Below are 24,993 nucleotides of genomic sequence, written 5' to 3'. Positions count from 1 at the left end.
ACATGTATCTTTTTAATAACTCCAATAAAAAAACATGAAATTTCCTCGTTTTTCTAGTGCAATTCTCCGACAGTCGCTGTGTGATACGTCGTGTAATGACGATCATTCAAAATGTTTGAGCCAATTTTGTTCTTCACCACAAAAAGGTTTGCTGTACATTTTTGACAACACTCATGCTACAGTGATAACGTACGTGCTTTATGCAAATAATCTTGAGAAATTCTCGCAGATCGTTTCGTGCCACTGAAAACATTAGTAGATAGGTGACACTCAAACGCAAGTGTTGATATATATATATATATATATATATATATATATATATATATATATATATATATATATATATATATATATATATATATTGTACCTCTGGATTTATTTTATCGAGCTCACATTGCTTCACAACAAATGACTCTCAAATTTCTACAATTTGAGTGGGCTCATTTTAAAGCTCTTGGAGAAAGAACAACTCTTACCGTTTTAGTTTTCCGATAATCGAAAATTTTATTTTTCCCCATAGAGTTAATTAACGTAGGGATGGTGGCCATTTTGGATTTCAAATATCAGGAAATCATAGGTAATTTGTCTCTCTAGTACAAAAGTTTGCACGGTGACCCCTGAATTTTATTCTTGCTTTGGTAAGAGAATGGTCGAAAGTCTCATTGTGGAAAGTTTTGAGCAAAAGTTTAAGTCTTTCACTTTCGAGGCGCACACTACCTTGATGCCAAAGCAGTGCCATGTCAGTCAGTGTAGATTTCCAAAACATTCCTTTACAAATGGCTTTCAGATGAAGGAAAGAAAATCCGGTTGCTGGCTGAACAATGAAGATGTTTATTTATCAATGGCACTATAAAAAAACTGCAGTGTCAACAGTTTTTCATTGGTTCCTCTGGTGTACAGAAACAAACATTTTTACAAATTCATCTGGATATCTAGGATGAAGATACCACTTTTTGAATACGTCATTCAAAATGGCTTCTTGTATGAACAAAATGAAAATATTACAATGACATTTTTCTGCATTTCTACTTATATATTGTGGGATTATTGCACTACCATGGCTAGTCGCACATGTTAAACAGACGCAGTGACCTCTATGACCGTGACGTACACTCACTCTTGTTTGTCAGATTTTCTCAGATCAAGTTGGTAATATTTTCAAAGGAAAGGTAAATTAATATGTAAATGATCATACCAAAAGAACTGATGCGATGACTGAGGTTGTAAGAATGATCTAATTGTTTGTTTAATTAATAATTGCATTAAACAAACGACTTTGTTCTTTGGCGAGAGGGAAATAACTCGAACGATGCTCTATTGAATTGCTCGTTTAAAATATTTTATTTTAAAATTCAAATTGAATTTCTTAACATTATCGACTCTCTCTACTTCGAAAAAGACAGTAATATAATTTGTAAGTTAAAAAAAAGCACACAGAAATTGCAATGTCCTGAAAATCGATTAAAGCTCCATTGACAGTAACTCCTGATATTTTGCTCTATTTTTGATTTGGTTCTAGTCTGTGGAATTGAAGTCAATGCATTTGTGATTGTTTGTGTGATAATACAAGTGGGGTGAACGCAATACAATAGAGTAAACTCGAAATAACTTTCTGACTTCGAAACTGACAAGTTGCGTCGCGTTCCACCCTATTTCACCGACTTTTCACTGACGAGTGCTAAACAACTATGGTATGTTTACAAGTAATACAAAAATATGTACATGACAGGCTATTTCAGACGATGACACAAACGTGTTTAAAACACGAGCTTAGCACTATGTGTTTCAATCTGTTCTTTTTGTAAAACACCATAAAAATGATGTTATCATTTGTATTCTAAATATCAACATAGCTTGCATAGCTGATTTTTTTGTCAGGACTGGAATTCATTCGACAACAGCGGCATTGCACATTGCGCATGCCCAGGCTGATACTGTCGTATTTCAACATGCTCTTGGGGTAAATCGCGGAAACTATACTTTTCAGAAGAAAAGTAATGAATGTTACCAGAAATTACAAGTGTTTTCCCTGTCGTGGTTGAGCTTAGCACCCGTTTCAACCACAGTATCGTATGTTTAAAAGTACTGTATCTTCGGTCACGTTTCTATGAAATACAAAGGAAAATTTTACAACTCGCAAACACGCCAAGGCACAGCTATAGTTACGAGGCAGTGAGAGTTGGTTCGTGATCGTCTCATTAATATTTGAAGTACATGAAAGATGAAAGCTTTATAATACACATTGTTTATGAAGGCTAAAATATTACTGAGTACAATATATCGAGTATGTATGGTTGCACATGTTATACTTTACATGTGAATAGGATGCGTAGTCTATATGGTACGTGAAATAGGAAGAGTTTGCAAATTTTACAGACATTATTCCGGTTTCATCTTCTGTTCGATGGATCATCTTTCGTGCTGTGCAACTGACATTGTGCAATGCACAGTCCGAGGTAGGTGAGTGTTCTTCGTTGATAAGAAGTCATAATCTTATCAGGATTTGCATACTGAAACAATGCTCATTAATAGACTTTGTATGAATGGATACTAATGTGTTTCACTTCAAGTCCAAGTCCAATATTGCAATAATACGGAGTTCATTCACATAAACGTGAGTTTTGTACTCTGAATACGATGCATCATTGACTTGTTTCAAGTTCACGGTTCAGTTTCCAAGAAGGTTTCGACAGACGGGATGCTGCTTCTGTATTTGGACCACGTGGGTTCTACAGGTGTTACCGGTGAATTGGGTTCTGTTGGAATGCTCTTCCTGTAGGCCTTTGACCAAGTCGGTCCATCAGGTGTAACCTTGTGCTCCTCCTGTGAGATAAATTTCAAGACTTGTACAAACACTGGGAATTGAGGGTGGGGATAGTTGGATATGTGTAAGACATGAACAAGAGGCAGAAGGATCGAATGTAAGAATATCCGAAGAGTATTCAGAGTTTACTACACAGACACAGAAAAAATATTACACAAAATTATTATAGCAGAATGGAAAAGTCAGTGCCCATAACCAGTATATGTATACGTACTTATGTGTGAGTATGTATGTATGTATGTATGTATGTATGTATGTATGTATGTATGTATGTATGTATGTATGTATGTATGTATGTATGTATGTATGTATGTATGTATGTATGTATGTATGTATGTATGTACGGTATGTATGTATGTATGTATGTATGTATGTATGTATGTATGTATGTATGTATGTATGTATGTATGTATGTATGTATGTATGTATGTGTGTATGAGTGTGCATTTATGTACATTGCTAGAAAATTTAATGACTCAACTATTTTTTGTGATACAATTAATGATGCTTTAATTTAACACCGCCCACACCTGAACATCCGGGGAACTACGTCCATTAGGAGGAAATAAACAAATAACGATGCTTTGTCTGAATATTATTATGTAGCAGGTGTGTCGAAATTTGGGGACCAATGATACGTTGCCATATTTTCAGAGAAATTTGGAAAACACGAACTTTCAAAATTAGTTTAAACGCGTTTGTTAGGGGAACGTATCCATTGTTGTATGTATGACTATGCAGGTCACACTATGTCAGGCGTACATTGACATTCTGAGGTAGCAGAGGCCAGATCTTCATACGATCGTGTTCGGTCAAACAACACGTTCTAACAGTTTCATGTATATCATTTGCAAACGTCTTTGCATTTATCCAGGTACCATTCATGAGTTTTGGCTTACCTTGTACTCTTTGTGTGCTATTTCCATAGCTTTGAATAGAGCTGTGATATTGCCAGCGCCGAAGCCAGTTGCACCAGCTCTTGTGATAATTTCCATGAAAAATGTCTTCTTTTGGAAAATTGGCGCTGTGAAGGCCTGCATCAGATATCTGAGGAGAGATGACCACTTTCGATTAACAAACCACTCTCAAACACGGCGATGAAGCACATCAGTACGTATTCTTTAAGGTAAAGGGCGCCGAATTTGGACGCGCACACGCTTTAGAACGTTACTGCGCAGATTTAACTCAGGCCTGCCGCAAATTGGTTATTTTGTAGTGCATGTATTTAACATCACCTGTCATTGTTGAAATTGCGCTTTTACCAAATTTTTTGACCCAGTCTCTTAGAAATACATGTGACCTATAACTTTGTCATATTTTGACCCCCTAAGAAGCTGGTTTTTATTCAATATGAGCGAAAATTAACATTTCTCTCCCATTTACATGGCGCATATTACCCATTCAACTGGAGATATTGTAAAAAGTAGCGTGGTGACACCCTTTTATTATAAGTGTAACCTAAATGGAATTATGTCAGGATTTTATTCGCCAAGTTTGGTCAAAATGACACCATTCAAAGCGACAGGAAGAAAGTTCGAAAATTATGTAGTGATATGATTTCGATATCGTCATTTTGTAATCGATACTTATGTTAAAATATCTTTACAAACATCATGAAAACTATACATTCGATAGATATGGATCGTAAGTCTTTGTATTTATTAAAATTAACTCATTTGCTAAGCGTTTTATAATTGCTTTCTTTAGTTTAAGTGAATTATATCATTTTATCTATTTCTAACGACGCCATTTTAACGTGCCGTTTCCATGACCCCCATTTTTTATTTCATTTTTGCACTTGCACAACTTCCAAGAATATTTGTGCAAAATTTCAAGAAAATGACACCACAACCTAATTTTGACATAATTCGTAGTACTTCACCTCAACCCTTTGAGCGCTGTAATTTTCTCCCGCCAAAATTTTAGTGCCAAATTTTACCAATTTTTATGAATTTTTCTGTATTTGTTTTCATAATTTTGGACCAAATAGTTATCACATTTTATTGGCTACACTTTTTTCTCAAAATTTTGGCAAAAATCTGAGAAAAATTGACTGGGGTTTATTTTATAAAGGGGACAAAAATAGACCGACACTCTAAAACCTGAGTGTTTTACTAAGTTGCCGGAACAGCAAAGTTTAATGCCGGTTAGAAAAAAAATTGTAAATTTTGCTGTCGTGTACCTTAACGAGAAATCAAAGATGACAGCCCAAATAAAAACACGGAGATAATTGTTGTGTACCATAATCATTTGAAATAAATATAGTTCAAGCCTAGAAAATGAAAGACTTAAACTTTGGGCCAAACTTTCCTTAAACAAACTTTCAACCATTCTTTTGCAAAATTAAGAATCTAATATGGGCTCACCGTGCAGATTTTAGCACATGAGAAAAGAAATAACCAACCATTTACCGTTATTTTAAAGTAAACATAGTTGCCGTCAATATGTTATCTCTTTGGCGGAAAATAAAAATGCCTATTTTCACATAGACCCTCGTTCTCGAGGGTCTATGCTTAAAGGGGAAGTTCACCAAGGATGATTTTTACATATGTGCTAGCTTTGTGGTCACTTACCCCGGAAAAGCTATTTTCGCCATTTATAACTTGCACGATTTTTACAAAACCGATAGAAATAGTACAGGAAGTTGCCCATGTAATTTGAATCATGGGAAAAAAGCGCCAAGCTTGGAGCTTGCATCATGTGATATGGAAGGCACCTTTTCCTATGGGTATGGCATTGTCCACTCACCCATGCTTAAACCAGGCTGTGCGTATTTACATAACTTTTGTTTATACTGAGTATCCTTGCATAAACGGTGAATCACATATGATAAACTGTCCACTGTCAGATTTTGTGTTGCTGTTTACTACTGCATTACTGTGTGGGACAATGTGGGGGCCATACCCATCCGAAGATGTCCCTTCCATATCACATGATGCAAGCTCCAAGCTTGGGGCTTTTTTCCATGATTCAAATTACATGGGCATTTTCCTGTACTATTTTTATCATTTTCTTAGAAAATCGGGCGAGTTATAAATGGTGAAAATAGCTTTTCTGGGTAAATGACCACAGAGCTACCACATATGTAAAAATCATCCTTGGTGAACTTGTTAAACAAACTTGAATTCATGGACTATGGCATTGTAGAATTATTTGCCTATGCTCTACCCACCTTTCTTCAGTCTGCACAGAGTCATCGTAGGAAAATTCGCCCTCAGCGTCAAGGAGTATGCCTAGCTTCTTCAGATCTTCCAAGCACTTGCCAGCTCTCTTGATTTCTTCGTCTTTACCGACCTGGAATGTGACCAAAATATCGATCAATATGTCGCGGATTACTTCGGCAATGTTCTTGTGCACCGTCAAAAACCACTAGTATTAACGAGTACTATATTGTAAAAAGCTTGACTATTTACTCCAGTCATATTAAAGATATAGTTAAACAAGTAATACTGTTGGAATTCTCAGTGTGCATGATTTTACATTAGAGTATCTCCGAAAAGACAGATTCTTTACAGACCAATTATCTGAAGCCTTCTTCAACTCAAATTTTGCTTCCTAGCAAAGTAAAGCCAACACTGGTTTCTCTTTATAAGCTGTATCTTTTGGGTATTTTTCAGAACTTTTGTTTTGTGGTTTCCCTACACTTTCTGCATTGAACCCCTAAACTGTAATTTAATGCCAAGTACTTAGCATATTAACACAACCTATATCAGTATAATCCCAATTGTTATTGTTGAAAATTGTATCCAAGTCCGGACTAGAATTCTTTTGTAAACAATAAACAATAATCACTACGCACATATAAGTTGTGCTGACAAAAAGAATACTCGAAATTTCAGCATGACAAACGGATTAGGGTCAGACACGGTAGTTGATATACAGAAGCAGAATACTGAAAAAGTTGCCACAAGTTACAGCTTATGTGCGGCTTTAAGGTAGAATGCACCTCGGGGATAGATATTCGGACGCTCAAATTTTTACAATACTTTTCTGGTCTACCCCTCTTGTGGGCGCTCATTTTGAAGCTCTTGGGGTAAGAAAAGTTTTCACTGTCTGAGTTTCCGAAAATCGAAAATTTCACCCCCCCCCCCCTAGAGTTAACACAGAGAAGGTGACATTGAATTTAAAATATCGGTAAATGTTCGACTATTTGTTTCTCTAGTTCCAAACTCTGCGCGGTGACCCCTGATTTTCATTCTTAATCTGATTAGGAATTGTTTGAAAGTTTGCTTTAGGAAAGTTTGAGCAAAAAATTGAGTTCTTCACTTTCGAGGCGCATATTGGTTTGGTAATTATACACGACTTTCAGCACAGAGCCGTGCGTATCATGCATGGCGACCAAGTCGACATGTTGTAATGAGTTTCAGTCAAACCAGGATCCGCATAAGTCGTGGCAAGTTTGTTTAATGATTGTAAATAAATGGAATTTACACGTTTGAAAACTTCTAAGATCAAATTATGACAATGGTGTAAAGGCAATTACCGAAGTGTAATACTCGACAGGTATGACTGGAAACACACAGCCGGTCAGCTTCATAGCCCTGACTGTGTCAACGATATCTTCCGTATACAATGCGATGTGTTGGATACCTGGACCACCGTGGTGTTCAAGGAAAGTAGCAATCTGATTCCGTGCAGCGGTTCCTTTGAGGAAACAGAACATTGCAGCAATTAGGCTTGACCCGAAGACTAGACACTGAACTCTTCTATGACCCTTTTCTCCGGTCAAATGGTATAACGTAATTATGAACTTAGACGTAATTATTAAAGTCGATATAAAACTAGAATTACATCACGGGACAGCTGACAACAACAACATCAACAAATAATAATCGTGCTGCGACTGTATTGAAATTACACGTGAGTAGATAGATGAGCAGTCCCTCAACGTCTGACTGTAAACATCCTCTCGCGTGGTCCTCGTGGAAGCCGCAATCAGTTACGTCATCCATGGAGGGAAACAGAAAGATCTCCATGCGTCATTGAATTTGTTGATACACACGATGCACGTGCCCGTATCAGTTTAGATTTGGTGAGGTAACACAGCGTCACAACCGAAACGTTTATATTTTTTATTATATGACGTGCCATGAACGCGTGACTGACATTACACGAACTATTCGGATTGTACTTTTTCATTTGTAAGTCAAATAAAGTGGATGACTAAAAATGCCACCACTATTTCGTGGGCGGGAATATTCAAGTAAGTTAAGAAGATTTACCGTCTCCCCAGATTGCTTCTGCCAAGACGAAAGTTACGGCTTTTTTAGAACAACCGGACGGTTTTTCAAGCCTCACACCCGATTCTGCACATTTCCAGTATTGGGCTGCCATGAGTCGCATTTCAAGGGCGCCAAAATTAATCGGCATACCAGTCTCGTCATCTTCGTTCAAATTCAGCCTGAATCTGTCACAACCAAATGCTTCTTGGTAAAACTTTATGATCTAGAAGAGAGCGATAACAGTGTGAACTTCTGATCACAAGCAATAACAGTTCGATTCTCTTACAGTCTATCTGCTGATATTTACGTGTAAAACACTGTAAACTTCATTGAAACATTTTGTTCATCAACAGTTTAAAGGCCCATTGGTTGCAACTTGCGAAATTTGTCCAACATAAAGGTACCTCAGACATTCATTGCAATCTGCAAATTTAAGGTATCTGCTGAAGTGCGGGCTGCGGGTTGCGGGTTGCGGGCTGCGGGTTGCGGGTTGCGGGCTGCGGGCTGCGGGTTTTTAGAATTATGGCTAGATTTCTAATATATGTAATATGGCATTTAGTATATAAGAAATAAAACCTTTAGAAGGTGTCTATTATCAATAATCATGATCAGGTCTATCGTACAGTATCCTTTTCCTGCCAAGTCCATATTTTCAACATCAGGTCAAGATGGTTAAATTAATGAAACACAACATATTCCATATTGTGTATTTTAACATAATACTGTACATTTGAAGGCTGTTGAAAACAATATGCTGTAAAATTGATTTTTTGGACTAAAGATGCTATAACAGACCATACCAAGTGGGTGAAAATACGTCATGTTCTGAAAAAAAATCAAAATCTGCTAAACTAAAAGCGGCGATTCCGCGGACCAATTTATTTGTTCCGAGCTGCCTGGCCATCACAAATAATTTGGGATCTGAAATCACTTTTCTTTCTTGCCATGGATGTGAGTGAGAAATAATACCAGACTGACAAAAAAATTCGCGCCTCGGAAATGTCGCCACTTATTGCGGAATGAAAATTGTTACATTTCTAGTATCAGGCCATAGGAAGTAAATTCTTTGTAATGCATCTATTCACAATTCGGTTCTAGGGCAACACATACAGAAAATTAACAATGCCTACTTAAATGCAATGTGTAAGGAAAGATTTGACTTCAAAAGCGTAGAAGTGTTGTGTATTTAAATGCCGTGTATTTTCATGAAATCTTTAAAAAGAAAAAGACGTACGACAATGGACTTAGCTTACTTTGCCGCTTCGGTTCAACCGAGGTCACGACCACAGAGAACGACATTCCGCTAACATTTTACGCGAGAATTTCAGCGGGAAAAACACGTCGGTGCGTTGACTTATTTTCAGGAATCGATCTAATAGGAATATTTTTGGATGACTTTGTGTTCTGCAGCTCTAATAATTGTGTATCTCCTAATATCATGAACATATTCTATGACTTGCACCTGCAGCATGATAGTCGCTCCATATGCATTTGATCCAGCGTGACTATGACAAGTTTCCTAGGACTATTATATCGTGTTCACCACAATAAAATAATTTTAAACGGCATTGAAAACGATTCTGAAAATTGTGCTTTTATCGGCGGTTGAACTAATCTGAAGTGTGAGAAGGCATGGCATTCTATGAAAAAGTAACAAATTATTAGGCGTGTCGAGTTTCAACGAACCGAAGTTCATCTCCCAGTTCATCTGTGCTGTCAACGATCCGAAACTTACTTTTAAACTATCCGTCCTAATCATTACATAAAAAGTTAATATAGCGAGTTGTTGTGAAATCTGTCTTGTGTTCATATTATTACTCATCCGTGTTCAGTCATATCATTTCGAAAGCTTCGATCGGCAGTGCGCTGTGCAACGGCGAATGTTGGATGGGAAATGGACTATTCTGACGTTGGTGGTGCTTCACCAGATGTAAGCTAAAATAACGGCATTATTCAAGAAGTTCACGGCTTTTATTCCATAAACAAATACATCTAGATACTATTTTAGCATTTATTCTATCTACTAGCGAAAATGATACCAAAAATCACACATTTTTTCATGCCCGCAACCCGCAGCCCGCAGCCCGCAGCCCGCAACCCGCAAAATAGCGCATCTGCAAATTTAACAATATAGTCATTAACTTTGCCTCGACAACGTTTGCTTGTGGCAGAATAGGCAACAGATTGAACAGATTTTTGTTCATTTTAAATTTCCCGCCATTTTTAAAAATCTTGCCAGGTTATGTGAAAAACGGAAAATTTTTTGTCAAAGTGGAGAGAATCCCTTTCCCATCTTTTCAGTGGGTTGCACCATGTGGTATTTTTAAAAATTCAAGTGTGTACATGCATCGATTTACGCTGTTTATAATGTAGTTTTATGGAGGCGGCCATATTTGGGTGCGGCACTCGTTAATTATTTGTCTTACTGACACCTCCCCATGCAGTCCCTCTCAGTGGATAATTATACTTGAGTAAACATCTCTTAGTAAGAACATTTCTATGAAATAATTTTATCTAAATATAACATCATGAAAATAATGCCAAAAGTTGCGGCTCATGTGCCTTTAACCTAATCAATGTGGGAGGTACAGTGATCCTTTATCACTGTTAATATCATGGTCCGATAGATTGTCACGTGATAAGCTAGTCCTCGTCAACTTGAAGACGTGTCTGTATTTGTAATAGATCATGTCGTATTCCACCATTCGATAGTCTCATACTAAAGATGCGTCAACTAGTCCGTAACAAAGAGCGAATAGTTACAGGAGACGCTTTTAAACATTCTAACTTGGAAGCCTAACACTGTGTACATCTGATAATATTTTACAATAAATGGCGTTCATACCTTAGGCGATGTTCCGGACTCCACTACGTATGTGAGGTGATCGATGTGCGTGGTTCTGAAACGCGGTTGATTTGGAAAACCAATGAGATCTTGATCGTTTGGCTCAGTGAACCCAGGCATGAAGATTCCTTTGTAGTTTTCTCTGTTGATCAAAGTGTGAACAACGTCACCTGTAAAGATAATCAAGAAAGGATATGTAAGAAACATCACGTGAATGAATTGCAAGCCAAATTACAGAATTACCCAGGGTAATGTGGAATAGAAATTTTTTGGTTAGCATGGAGGTACAGTCCGTGTGGATAAGTGTCTGACACGATACGAAACAGTTGTCTTAAAAATACGATGAATAGGCAAATAAATAAATACTAAAAGGTGAAACTTCCATCGTGTTCCTTGGAACACTGACGATGTGTAGAATTACGTAGTGTTTCACTGTCTCCGGCAAAACGACATAGCAACGTATAAACATGTTTATGTTACCTGCTTGGTATGAACACGGAGGGAGAAGCTTCCATACATGCTATAAAAAAGCTTAAGCTTACCGATTGGCGTCCCGATCACTGCCATGGTAATGCTTCCGTTCTCATCCTTTAGCTGTGTCGGCTCCTCGATGACAGTGGCACCGGCAGCGATGGTTCGTTTGAACAAACCTTCGACATTTCTCACTTCCAAGGCGCAGTCAAAGATTGTATCGCCAGACACCATACAGTCCTCGGGTCTCTGAGAGAACACAAAGATACTGTCCTCTGATCTGGCTGCGTACTGAGGCACTTCGGGATCGTTGAAGTTGACAGCAAACAGTTGGAAACCAAACCGCTTACAGAACTCTTTCGCTCTGGAACCAGCGTCCACGCACGCTACTTCGAAGTGGTGTAAAGTGGCGGCCATAGTGAAATGGAAATTTTATTTCTTCTCCGATAGCAACTCTGAAAATATATGATGAAAGCGCAAACGTTATCTTTCTATTTTAGTGTACTATTGGCAGATTCATTGTTTAGTTTACCATGTTCTGGGAATTTTTTATCCCGCCAACAACGGAGACAAATTAACATCTGTGCATGCGCAACCTTTAGGGCGTCACCGTAGCTGGCAGACCAGAGCTGCCAACAACGTAGCCTGCCGACAACGGTGACATGACACGTAAACTCCATGCCCATGGAAATGTGCGTTTTACCACAAATCATTTACAGCTTATTGTTTGCTTCGAATATGTACAGTATGCTTCGAGCTAATATGTACAATGTTAATATTTTCACAAAATGGGACGACAGACACAAAAATAATAACGTTTACCCAAGCGAAGTTAAACACAATAAAGTTCCTGCGAAACTTTATTTGTGAATTAAAGTTTTATTTAATATTATTTAAGTTAACACGATTGGAAGTAATTTGGGATAATCGGATGGTAAAGTAATGTCGATTTCATCTGCAAATGTAATCTCATCTGCTTTTCTTTTTAAGTTATACACTTGTTTTTATGAGTACTTTGCAATATTGCAACATTCAGGTATCGGGCACCAAACACTTTTAAGAAATTTGAAAAATATGAAAATCCAATTATCCCAAATTAGTTCCAATCGTGTTAGTTTTAGTTTTTCAAGCTTTTCACCGAAAATATGAATTGATAATGAAAACAAATATAAGTTCTATTGAGTAGAGTAAATTTTGCATGTCACCGGACGCTCCCGTCAGACCACAGCTACCGACAATGTAGCCTGCCGATAACAGGACGCTACTGCACTAGTGTCTGCACAGAAAGTGACTTCTTGACGCTCCTTTTCCCACTCCTCCTGATTTATCGTTTACAGCTATTTACTGCAAGGATATGATGGCTGTTTGTAGCCATCGTTTTATAAAATGTATTTCTATTGGGTAGATATTATGTTTTCCATATATTTTGCACGTTGTTGCATTTAACATCAAAAGGACTATTTGGAAATATCCAATAAAATTACGTTTCGCTCGTTTCGCTACATGACTAATTATTCTAATCCGTTGACTTATCAGGGATTTTATGGGTTAGTCAACATCGCGAAAGATAGGAAAGGTTACTAAAACTCCTTTTTCATTTACATCTCTATCTTTGCAATGTTGACCAACCCTTGATAAGTCCACGAGAGAGAAAACTGAGAAAAACGCAATAATAAGCTTATTAATAGTGATTGGGCAGCCTGTGATCATATCCGGTAGAAACGCGATGGTTGGACCACAGGATACTGCTGACATTATTCAAGTCCGTCATTTACCTTATGAGCTGCTAATGAGCTATTTGGTCACTGATCCGCGTTTGTGATCGGCAGAACAAATTCACGAGGGGGATTAGGGAGGGTAATTAAGAAATGTAAACTGTTTTCTTTGGATTGCTATGCAGAGAAAGGGAGGGTAGTCACTCACCCGACATAGGTAAGGCACGGTTCCTCAGGGACCGTGGCATAGGCTTGTATAATGAAAAAAATATGTTTAATATATGACATTTATTTATCATATTCATAACTTCGAGACGAATAATGCCAGCAATACCCTATGGTTGGACCACGGTCCTGTGCAGGGACCGTGGGTGGACAAGCCGCAGCCCCTCCACACAATGGAGGGACTGTGGACAAGCTTATCATCGATTTGCATGATTCTACACTCGCGTCAACATACGTCCTCGCTCAGAGAACAGTCCCTCAATCACGAAACGATTGGATTTATTGACCTACAAGATACCATGGTTACGCCACAGTCCTTCGAGAGGGACTGTGGTTACGCACACCTTACGACTAAATCGAAAGAAATGTAAGGTGCAAAGGATTGGTTTTCGTGATTTTGCATAAATGCCTCGTGGGCATTTTTCGACGAGCCAAAATTATCTCACTCGCACAGATAGAAGGAAAACACAGGAAGCAGAACAGATACAACATGATAAGGGAAGAAAGAAAGCAGACAAACAATGGGAAATGAGGCATCGGGTAAGGCCATCAATACAATGGGTGACGTTACCTCTCGCAATGACAATGGGGTATTAAAACATAGACAGTAGAGGGGGAAGACTCTCTACTGTCTATGATTAAAATAATGCATGATTGACACAAATAAAATACAGCAATGGGCAGGTGTCCTTTGGTACAGAAGAAGAAAATGTAAATGCTAGTAACCATGATATCGTCCTTTAGACTCGAAAAAGTTTAGGGACAAACAGGTTGGCTCCATGGTTAGCTTGGAAACTGAAAACAAAGTGTTGTTCTTGTCTTCATGCCACAGTCCCGTGTATCTCCATACAGGAAGTCCACCTTCATGCGTTTCACCAAACATTCTACCTCGACTTAAATTTTCATCAGTACAAGCACCATGAGTCCAGCAACTTTTTTAAAAGCGAATGAAATTTCATAAAGATAAAATTTGCATTATGTGCCAAAATATCCTGCTGTGAGGGGATGACTACAATGTTAGGCCATGAATGACCACGGTCCCTTTATGGTAAGAAAACAAAGCATGCATTTCAATCTCGTACAGAGATTTTTGTTTTAATCTGATCAGTTCTTTTGATGATTCAGTCGTTACTGAGCCTAATTCTTTGTACCATTTACAAAGATTGAAAATTTGTTGTTGTTATTTTGCAGATTTTGTACTTTGTAGTGAACCGAGGGAATGAACACCATGGTGATACAATCGTCAATTGGCCGTTCCTCTGGGTTTGTATCTGAAATAACGTCCTCGAACACTAACAATGCGGACAAACCTTCAATAAATGGTAGTTAGATTGTTCAGCTAATGGTCCCTTTGCAGGTAGTGGAATATAAGGCCTGTGTTTCGAAACACTCGCGCAAAAAAAGGAGAAGCAGTCTATCTCAGTACATCCAAATCAGCTTTCTGATAAACACACTTCTTGTCCCATTTCAACCTAGGATTATCAACTTGGTGTCAGTTTAGTAATGAATTTACTTTTCGAACGAGCCGGAATATTCAGTGCCTACATACGTTCATTGTAGCGCCTGCATGCCTGTATGACATATGTATCGTAACGTCTTGCTGTATAAATGTAAGGTGAAAATTAACTAGACTTACGGAAATAAGAGTTCTCGTCGTTCTGCAACTTCTAGATGCTTCTCGTCACAGCCAAGTGATATAATCATCTGCCATGACGTGCACTTTAAGTAGATATGCAAATGCAACTTTTCGGTTGTTAAGGTATCACGTGCAACCAAGATGATCGGATTGGGACGATTGCAAATATTTTTGTGTAATCAAAGTCATTTTCACACATTAGAAAAAAACGAATGATTTAATCCTGAACAATCAACTGTTGGCTGCACTTGGCCCAGTTCATTTTCATTCGGAAAAAAAGTTGATTTTTAGGAATAGCCATGACCGCATTGCTCGTACCGTCTGTATGAATTCGACAGTATAGACAGTATATCGGCACATGTCAACCTTAGACCCCCGAGAAAATGAGTCATCTAGTATGCATGACAACCGGGTGGTTTTGTGCAACTTTGTCTGGAGGAGAGGATAGCGTATCATGCTGCAAGGCAACAAGTGGTTTCTCATACGCGCACACAGAGTTTCTCTCTGAAATCGTATGTCAGGTCGTCATTACTGTAAACTTGATAACATGAACACGAGTTGTCTCAGGGGAAGACGGGATTGCGGTACGACCGGCGGCCGTATAGTGAGGTCTCAACACAAAGTGGGGAGTCAGCAATACGCACCCCTGGACGGACAGCCAGGTCTACATCCACGGCACCAATGTACTCTGCCCCGTTAAAGGCATGGTTCAGACGTCAGATTGTCTTGCCAGGAAATTTACTTACTAGATTACAATTTCAATGGAAAAAAGGCTATGACACCTTCATAACCCTCAAACTCGATCCCTGGGATCGATTCCCCTACCTTTAACATCATGGATACGCCGCAGCGAGACTCGTCCGTAGAACACCTTTGTATACTGCAGTATACTCTGAATTTCGCCCTTCCCAGCATCACCCTGTTGAACGACCGCTGATCCAATGTATGGCTTTTTACCTACATTAGCGTTGATGGACCCCTGGAGCTAAAAAGGACTAAAATACATTTACGCTGGACACTGTATTCAATCATATTTCGTTTTGACATATCGCATGTTTTCCGCATTCAGGTTATTGGCATAGTAGCATTTTCGATTCAAGATCGATGTTCCAAACACAACTTGCTGAATTTGTAAAAAAAATTGGCATGATATCACGATCCTTCACACATGACATCAATCTAATTGAATAATTGTGAAAATCCTCGAATTATTTTTATTTCTTAGACCATGGAGGTAAAAAGAAGCTCCATGGTTAGACTTCTCTAGGACGAAGGGGGCGTTATTCATGATTACATCCTCAGTCAGTCCAGCAATAGAGAAAAAACATCTTTCTATGCACCTGTATGGTGTTCGTTTCAACCCTGGTCACGCACACTGTGACTGGATCATGATTCCATCACATACAGTACAGCACGGTTTCATGAGACACTTTTTTTTCAGACAAGCCACTTAGCAGTTTGTCATTCTGTCTCGGTAAACAATATCTGCACAAATGGGGCGATTTAACCTTGATCACCACGCGAAAGGCCACATTTGCATAATAAAAGCAGGCTTATCGCCTATCTTTCGACAACACCACTGGCCCTTACCGAAAGGGCGGATTTGCATGCAATGTTGTTTCCTTGACGAAAATGTCTCATTAGCATATGTTGTTAATAAAAAATAAAAAAAAACAGACAAGGGGAATTTATTGATGAACACAAATAGACTGACTTAAATGTGCGCGTTTGAACGTTTTTCTCGAGGGTCTATGGTTTGAACGAAGGCTTTAAGAACAGATATGATTTCTGCACGATGACAACGTGATTTCCACAACACGTGTTAATTCAACACCTGTATGTCCACATTGTGAGCATATTATCTGAACAGCGAGTGTATGTGATTACGGTTGCAATCATAGTTTGATCTTTCCAACAATTGGTGTTTGACGCTGCACCGAAATCTCAAGCCAAAACTCAAATTTGCAGCCGATATTTAATATTTCCGACAGGGAAAGATTCTACGGCTACTCAACACCCCATCCTCACCCCCACCCTCACCCCACCCCGCGCACTAACCTCATGCCTATACTGTCGAAACAGAGCGACCACTGAGGGTAATACAGTCACGTGCTACCTCAATGCATTGACGTCCATGCACCATACTACGTCTATGGCCGTCTTGCTCTCAGAGATTATCCATGAACTTAAAAAAAAGTAAAGAATTCGTAATTTCTCGATGACTGAGTCAATGATTTAATTCAATTTTGTTGGGTTCACCGATAGACCCTCGAAAAAAATCAAACATTTTTCTCGAGGGTCTATGGTTCACCGAATGTTCATACAGCATAGTTTATTTATGAAGTATAGTCCCCCCCCCCCCTCCCTCGCCAGTTTGTCTGATCCCCATGGAAAAAACAGTTACTTCTTTGTCATGGACATTCTCACCATCAACGCAAGCCCTCAGTTGGTTACTCATTGTATGCACGGCGTTTCAATGTCCCACAAAATAATCATTATAAACCTTCATAACTATAAATCTTTTTGTGTCTATTTGGTTAGCCAGTGATGGATATGTCCTCAGGCGTAAAATTATGGGAATCAGGTCAAAATCAAAGTTCATTGACATCCTCTATGACGTGTCCGAGGCTAACATGAGAGACCTGCAGTCGATTCACAGAATAGCTGCAGTGATAACGCCGACAAAATCGTAAAGATTATTATGCGAAGACACATTTTAAGAGAAAAAAAACGTTTATTTTACGTAGGGAAGTGAGGTAGATTATAGACTATTTGACTTGTTCTCATTGAGATAGGGTAGGTATATGATATTGTTCACAGTTTGACAGATAATAAAACAAGGCAGTGAGTTTTAAGTTCAAGGCACAGGTGACACTGTAATTTGAAACATATTGTTTTGTACTTCTCTTATTGTTCATTACTTGAAATGCAATTTTTAACAATATCGGAAAGTTGATTTAAAAAGAAAAAACACACCACAACGATGACATCATTACTCTATGCAGGGTCACTGTTCGAAGGTACTATATTGCATATCTCCATATAGCATACAGAGAATCCATTGTAAAACAACTCAAAATAAGTACTTTTCGTCCCTTCTCGTCAGATTCGCTTTTAAACATTATGAAGCTGATATGGAAAGAAAAGTTACATAGCATTTACAAAACTCAGACATCATTAACACACAATGGTGCAAAAGACCGCTTCACCTTCTATGGTCAAACTTGGGTACAGTTCAAACGAGATGTAGCTGCAAATTGAATGATTCTAAAAAAAAACCCGTTGAAATATGATAATGCTCGCCACTTAATATTTCGATATAACAGACTTTAAAGTGTTTCGTAAATTTTTAGAAGCAAAGAAGAAAAGTGATGGACTACTCAGAGTATGTGCCCTTTAAAAGCTGATGGTAGGTTAATAACCTGTGATAACATCGACGCATTGTTCAGAATGAGGTGAACTCTTCACCTCAAAATGTCTCAAACTGGTTGTTTCCTAGGGGGTCTCTTGACATTTAAGAAAAAACCCAGTCAACCAGAGACAAGTGAAAGCTTGCCCTCGTACCTCTCCAAGGTTAGTGGATCCTTCGCAGTGATTGGTTGGAGCACTCCGACACACCTTCTCCTCCTAGCCCCTCCTTCAGAGGAGCCTCGATTGAAACAGACCTTGGCCCCGCCCACCTTGACAGAGAGTCAGAAATAACTAATACGGCGACCCTGCGTTTTGCACACTTTTGAGGTTGCTGGCTCTCCGATCTCCTTGTAAGTGTCGGCCGTCTCTGGTTGTGCGTTAGTCTTACACATATCTCTATTCCAGGTGAGTGGCTGCAACTACTACTGAGTTTAAGTTTACTTAAATATATGACATCGGGGGATTTGGCAAATGCGTGCGGCTGACGCAAAACCTCTCTACAGACGGTTTTTTGATCGTTTGATGGAAAAAAAACACAGCGTGCTGAACCACTATCGTCAACTAAATTTCGTTGGTTAACTTTACTGGATTCGTCCAGGTAGAGCGTAACAAAGTGGGTAAGTTTGAGACTGTCCGATGAGGTGTAGCACAACTTAGATGAGGACTCAACGAAAGTGACTGCTGCCGGTGCTGTTATGCTAAAACGGTCAGGTAACAGAGGTAAGGTCAAGGTCTCATTTTTCTGATGGAAATGATCGCAACATCGGCCTAGAACATAATGGCTAACAGTCGTAACATGTAGAATAATGATTGGTTCGCTTTATTTCTCTTTCCTTCTCAGAATTAATAGAACGAGTTCATAATGGCGAATACCACACAGATGAAAACTGGTAAGTCCTTGTCTTTTAAATTGCATTTGTCGCCATCTCAGCCCATGTGTAAAGCAGCTCCGCAGATTGAGTTCAAAGGTCACTGCATACATGGCGCTACCGTGAAACCCCTCGATTGCCTGCTTGGAGTTGGACCGAAATTGACTTGGCATACTAGTTTTGATGGGTACGAATTAGCACAGGTCGCCACATATTACCAAGAACATCAAGCTTCATTGCAATTCGGATTTTGAAAATATTGTATTTGGAAAATAATGTGCTTTAGCGCTTAAGAATGATGCCGAGAATTGGGACTCTGAAGTGTCGTCCAGAACTTAGTTGTGCACAAGAAAAAATATAAAAGAGAAAAGATTTTATTTTCCTTTTTTGGTGTCGGATAAATTTGGACAAGCGTGCAGGCTTGTTCATGGACGTGCTTGATGGCTTCGATTTTCCTCCAATAATCTCGTTTCTTGGATTCACAGACTACGAGTATCTTATCGTCGGCGCTGGGCCTTCTGGCGTACAGATGGCCTACTTTATGGAAAAGAATAAGATGGACTATCTGGTGCTTGAGAGAGCCGACGGGCCGGGTTCCTTCTATCGGAAATATCCTCGCCATCGTACGTTGATCTCAATTAACAAGAAGTACAACTGTTTTCCGGAACCCGAGTTTAATTTCAGACATGACTGGAATTCTCTGATAAACGACGAAGAATTAAACCCACTACTGTTCACTAACTACACCGAAGAACTTTTTCCCAAGGCTGACCTCTTAGTGACGTAAGTTTTTATATAAAAACCTATTTCTATCTTGCAGATTCTCTGAGACAAACCTCATTTTGTCACTGCCATGTGTTTAGAAAGTTAAAGTGCAAGTGGCAGTCTTGGCTCTTGCACTAGTGGTTGCTGACATTGACGCTGTCCATGTCATTTTAGCACTTTGCACTCTTTGGAAAATGGTGCACAGCACGTCATTTCATGAAAGCACACTATGGATCATTACTCGCTATCACATCCCCATAGTCGAACTATCGATTCATTTGTTGTCTCTGCATCTCAATCATAGACTGTCTTTTCTTCATACAACTTGAAGTTCAAGCATAGCAAATATATGTATATATATATATATATAATATATATATATATATATATATTTGCTATGTTTAAAGTTTAAGCATAGCAAATATATCTGTATACTGTGATATATATATATATATATATATATATATATATATATATATATATCTTACATCGGTTGGATACCCTCTCTCTGCACATAGATATTTAGAAGATTTCTGCAAAAAGTACAAGACAAACATCCGTTACAATACCGAAGTCAAAATAATACATCGAGACGAGGTGATGGACGGGCAGAATTCTACGTCAAGATTTACCGTCAAGACTGAGAACGGCCCAACTTTTACTAGCCGAGTGTTGCTGATGGCTACTGGTCCCGCAATGCCCCACGATCCAAAGATAGAGGGATTGGAACTCGTAGACAGCTATCAGGATCACTCTTTGGATTTGGAGGAGTACAAGAACAAGAAAGTGTGTATCCTCGGCGGAGGAAACAGTGCATTTGAGGTGAATAAAAGAGCCACCAAGTGGTGGAGTAGTGCTTTTCTTTCTTATTGGCTTTAGATCTGGTTCGATGGGTGGTATTCTTGCTATAGAATTAAAGTTCAGTTATTTGAAATAGGAAGCTCATTTCCCCCCGTAACAATAAGTTATTCTTTCATTTATAATCAGGTTGCAGACCACATTGCAGGCGTGGCTGGTCTCATACATATGTTCAACAGGCACCCCGTGAAATTTGCATGGGACACTCATTTCGTCGGCCATCTCCGAGCTGTCAACAACAACGTACTCGACATGTATCACTTGAAGTCACTGCATGCTCTACGCAAGTGTGACGCAACACGCATTTGGAAGACAGACGACGGAAAATTCAGCATAGAGTATGACATGCACCTACCAAACTGGGATCCACCAGGCACCGGTCGTTTCGTAACAAATGGCTATGACAAGATCATCAACTGCACCGGCTGGAGATTTCTGAACCCCGCATTATTTGACGAGACCTGCCAACCCAGTGAGTCTTCAAAATTATCTGTCATATTTCAAGTTCATGCCATGTGTATATTGTTTTATGTAACTTACATCGGAAAAGATTAAACAAGGTTTTGAGATATGACGCATTGGTAGAAATTTCACACCGTCTGTGACGATTGCGAATCGAAAAAAATTGTCAATAATGGTCATCAAGTTTAACGTGTAGGTTAGGAAGGATCATGGAGGCAAAACAGTTTTGCCTCCATGGAATAATTAGGGATATCCTAGGTGTACCTTTACGCGCGATAATTAATTAATCAGCAGAAAAAAATTAGCATACAGTATTCTCTTGACCAAATGAATATCACTGACTACATTTGCCTCATCACAGGTACTCACACCGACGGCAAATACCCAGTGCTAGACGAACACTGGCAGACGACGATCAAAGATATGTACTTCATCGGAACACCCATGCAGTCACGTGATCGGAGAGCAGCTTCGGGATTCATCCACGGCTTCCGGTACAACGTGCGTTCCCTGTGTCACATGCTGCGAAACACCTACAACGGAATCGCTCTGCCGGCTAAAGTGTTCAGTCCCATTGATCAGGAGGAGGTTTGCAGGTGGATTGTCAGTACGTATAATTGACTTTTCACTTCTGATGTGTCCCTGATCGTCTAGCCTCTTCTGTCTCGATCAACAAGTGAAATATACGAATCACAAAACTAAGTGCTGTATCGAGATAATGTTCAGGTATATCGATAAGCTAGGTAACCTAACTAAAAGTAAATAAAAAACAAAGAAATTTTATAAAGTTCTTGTATTACTTTAATGTCTCCCGTTACGGTTGCAAAACAGGCGTCAGCTCCAATATGGTGATAGGGTCGACGCAGGTGTCAATTAAGTAATATTATTAGTCAATGTTATCTGTCGTCTTCAGCGATTTACACCTCCGATATATCAACTGGTTCTAACTCGCACTCCCAAAAACCCACCTGTAGGATGCAAGTTGAACCATTAACAAAAAGGCAGGACACTTCCTGACAGCATTGCAGAGTTGTCTCAGCCCCCTCGTTCACTCTTCTTATGTTTTCTTGCCCCAAATTTCCAGAGCACGTCAGCGTTGTTTCAGCTCTCTACCAGCTCGGTCAAGGGTTCCTCTGCGACGTTGTCTTGATTAAGGTGGACAAGGACACGAAAACCGGAGAAGAGAAATGTGCTGGAAAGGTGGAATACATCCGGGAACTTCCACAGGCCTGGGTCAGGCAACAGTCGTGGTTCCAGGACGCCCCGCTGGCCGTTCTGATCAGTATCGAGGATACAATCGCAAAGTAAGTCGCATATATGCTTCATATGGCTAAGTTGACACCATAACGATATATTATATTATTATACTGCTTTATTGGCCGCTTAGGGTGATGCTAGTATAATGTAACAGATAAACGCAATCATTCCATGGCACTTTTGCAAAGTCTCGACGCATCGACGGTGAGACAACTTCATCATACTCTTGGCGATGCTAATCATGTATGTATAATTTCACTCCTACTGTAACACAGATACCCTGAATTGAAAGCAACTGAATTTTTCACCCCTGGCGATGCTAACGTCACCAACTGCAAGTGTTCGCCGTTTCCGCAAGCCGTTTTCCGAGTTTTCAAGGAAGGCAAACTTGTAGACGACCTTTTCATCGGTGGATCGCTGGTGGTCCGCGCCGACACCCGAAACTTCGATGGCGACACCAACCCAGAGAGATACGTCAACAAAGTGAAAAATCTCTTCCACCGACATGTGAGTCTTATCTGCTACTGTACCTTAGCTACCTCCCAATGGTTATATAGTCTGAAAGGCTAATTCAGTTCAATGGGTCACAATATATTAAGTAAACAGCACCGAAAGTTGACCCTATAAACAAAAAAGGGCATCCTCATATAAATCTTACGTGAGTTGCATATGGAGGGAGCATATAATAAATCCGTCGACAAGTCGATCTATCGCTCCTGATAATCAAATTGTTTTCCTGTGAATATTTATCACTCAGGTAAATTGATCTTGCACTGGATAAGTTATTTACAATATGACGTGCAAGAAACATCGCCCCCATCGATTGGAAGTCGTTTTTACTCATCCAAGTTATGTATATCAAAGAAAAGCTTTGACCTTGGTAAGGCTTTTGATTCGTCATGATGCTTTAAGACCGTGCCATAGCAACGGGCAATAGCTTTTTTTTAACCGCCGTCATTCCTCAGCGTTTGAAAATTGTACAAACGATATTACCTAGCTCCTTAACACGAAATTCATTGACAAGTTTCGCATCTTCTTACGCGAACTCTCTATGACTCGTCTCCCGCGACAATGTTAGACCATGACATCTTACTCTCACGTCCGTTTTTTTTCATGACCCTCGATTTTTTCATTCGATATTGCAGACTGGTATCGGAAAGGGAGGATTTTACGAGCAGCTTTTTACCCCCGACATGTGGCCCAAGGTGTACAGACCGTGGAGCCAGGAAGAAATTGAAGAGCAGAGGAAGACAGAGATGGCCAAAGCGGACAAGAAATACGAATGCAGCATGAGTGTGGTTAGATATAATCAGGTGGACATTGCTGACATGTAACTTCTAAAAACATGATATGATCAACATGTTCTGGCCCCGAAATCTGCCGCAGTGGATTCCACTCTTTCTATACATGTCAATTACAAGAAATGTTGACAACGTTGATGATTCGTTCTTTCTGTTTGCAATGAATTTTGTAAAACAATATGAAATCCTTTAAAGTCTAAAATCACACAAGGGATTCGCCCTATGACATTTTCGAGTAAGGGTGACAATGAATAGTGATACTGCTTTACAAACCCAGCAAAAAGTTAGCTTTGTGAACCAAAACTAGCGAAGAAATGCCATCCTGTTACTCAAAGATGCTAATCGCTCATCAGCCAAAAAATCGGATTTAATCCAGTTTATAACAGTTGATCCTCACATCGTTTATGCCCAATTTATATCTTCATACACTTTTCGGCATGTTTTCAAACATTAAAAATTGAATAGATAATGTTACAACAAAGGTACTAGTAAGACGAATCTGATCAGCCGTTAGGTTTGTCAATAATTTGTTTATATCACTTTAGTACTTCAAAGTATATATGTTTTGTCGGTACTATACGCTCGTGCTTCCACACCGGTGTAAACGTTTCTGTCAACTTTTCGTGAAAAGAGAGAAATTTAAGATTATGAACCCACAAAGTAATGTCTGTGTATCGTTTGCTTGTTTGTTCATTCTCAAAAAAGTGTGTCTACATATAAAGAAGATACGCAGACCAAACATAACAGTAGATTTTACAAAGTAAGTTAAGGAATCCTTTTTCCACCCCGCTGTAGAAAGCTTAAGACAATTACTCAAGAAAAGCCATGGCCCCGTATTCAGCAGAATTTGCTTTTTCTCATTAAAAGATGGAGTAATGTAACTTTGAGTCCGGATAATGTTCTGTTATGAATAAAAGACATTCATTCAGTAACGTAACCAAGTGTTGACTAATAATTTTAAAATACCACCTACCCTTTCACACCTCCTAATTCTGCTATCGTGGTCTTCTATTACTCACATGCCGTGTGAAAACGACATACCCTTAGCTTTTGGTCGGCAACTGATGTTAAACTGGTCACCACGTGGTTTGCAGGGAGTTTGCTTGACTTCAGCCTTCCCCATTCTCTCTCT

At 39.2% G+C, this 24,993-nt stretch overlaps 2 protein-coding genes across 3 annotated transcripts; one reads left to right on the top strand and one right to left on the bottom strand.

Annotated features, from left to right (window-relative positions):
- Positions 1-1,322: 1,322 nt before the first annotated feature.
- Positions 1,323-15,637, bottom strand: LOC139135585 (4-hydroxyphenylpyruvate dioxygenase-like protein). 2 transcript variants are annotated; one of them, XM_070703052.1, is made up of 8 exons: positions 14,939-15,637; positions 11,434-11,817; positions 10,892-11,061; positions 8,047-8,269; positions 7,308-7,468; positions 5,997-6,118; positions 3,724-3,871; positions 1,323-2,823 (listed from the first exon to the last, which is right to left on the bottom strand). In XM_070703052.1, exons 2-8 carry the CDS (start codon positions 11,777-11,779, stop codon positions 2,662-2,664), a joined length of 1,332 nt encoding a protein of 443 aa, XP_070559153.1. In that variant the 5' UTR covers positions 11,780-11,817; positions 14,939-15,637; the 3' UTR covers positions 1,323-2,661. The 2 variants fall into 2 exon arrangements, with proteins under 2 accessions (XP_070559153.1, XP_070559154.1); XM_070703053.1 differs by having other exon boundaries at positions 2,800-2,952; positions 14,939-15,076.
- Positions 15,638-18,514: 2,877 nt separating this feature from the next.
- Positions 18,515-24,798, top strand: LOC139135584 (FAD-dependent oxidoreductase domain-containing protein 2-like). Its single transcript, XM_070703051.1, has 9 exons — positions 18,515-18,754; positions 19,191-19,239; positions 19,704-20,001; positions 20,502-20,805; positions 20,971-21,313; positions 21,665-21,910; positions 22,388-22,607; positions 22,836-23,067; positions 23,706-24,798. Exons 2-9 carry the CDS (start codon positions 19,212-19,214, stop codon positions 23,892-23,894), a joined length of 1,860 nt encoding a protein of 619 aa, XP_070559152.1. The 5' UTR covers positions 18,515-18,754; positions 19,191-19,211; the 3' UTR covers positions 23,895-24,798.
- The last annotated feature ends 195 nt before the right edge of the window (positions 24,799-24,993 follow it).

Source organism: Ptychodera flava, chromosome 6 (genome assembly GCF_041260155.1).
Source record: "Ptychodera flava strain L36383 chromosome 6, AS_Pfla_20210202, whole genome shotgun sequence".
In the NCBI taxonomy this organism is placed as follows: Eukaryota; Metazoa; Hemichordata; class Enteropneusta; family Ptychoderidae; genus Ptychodera; species Ptychodera flava.
Note: the sequence above shows the minus strand (reverse complement) of the source record. Positions and strands in the feature narration are given on the sequence as shown.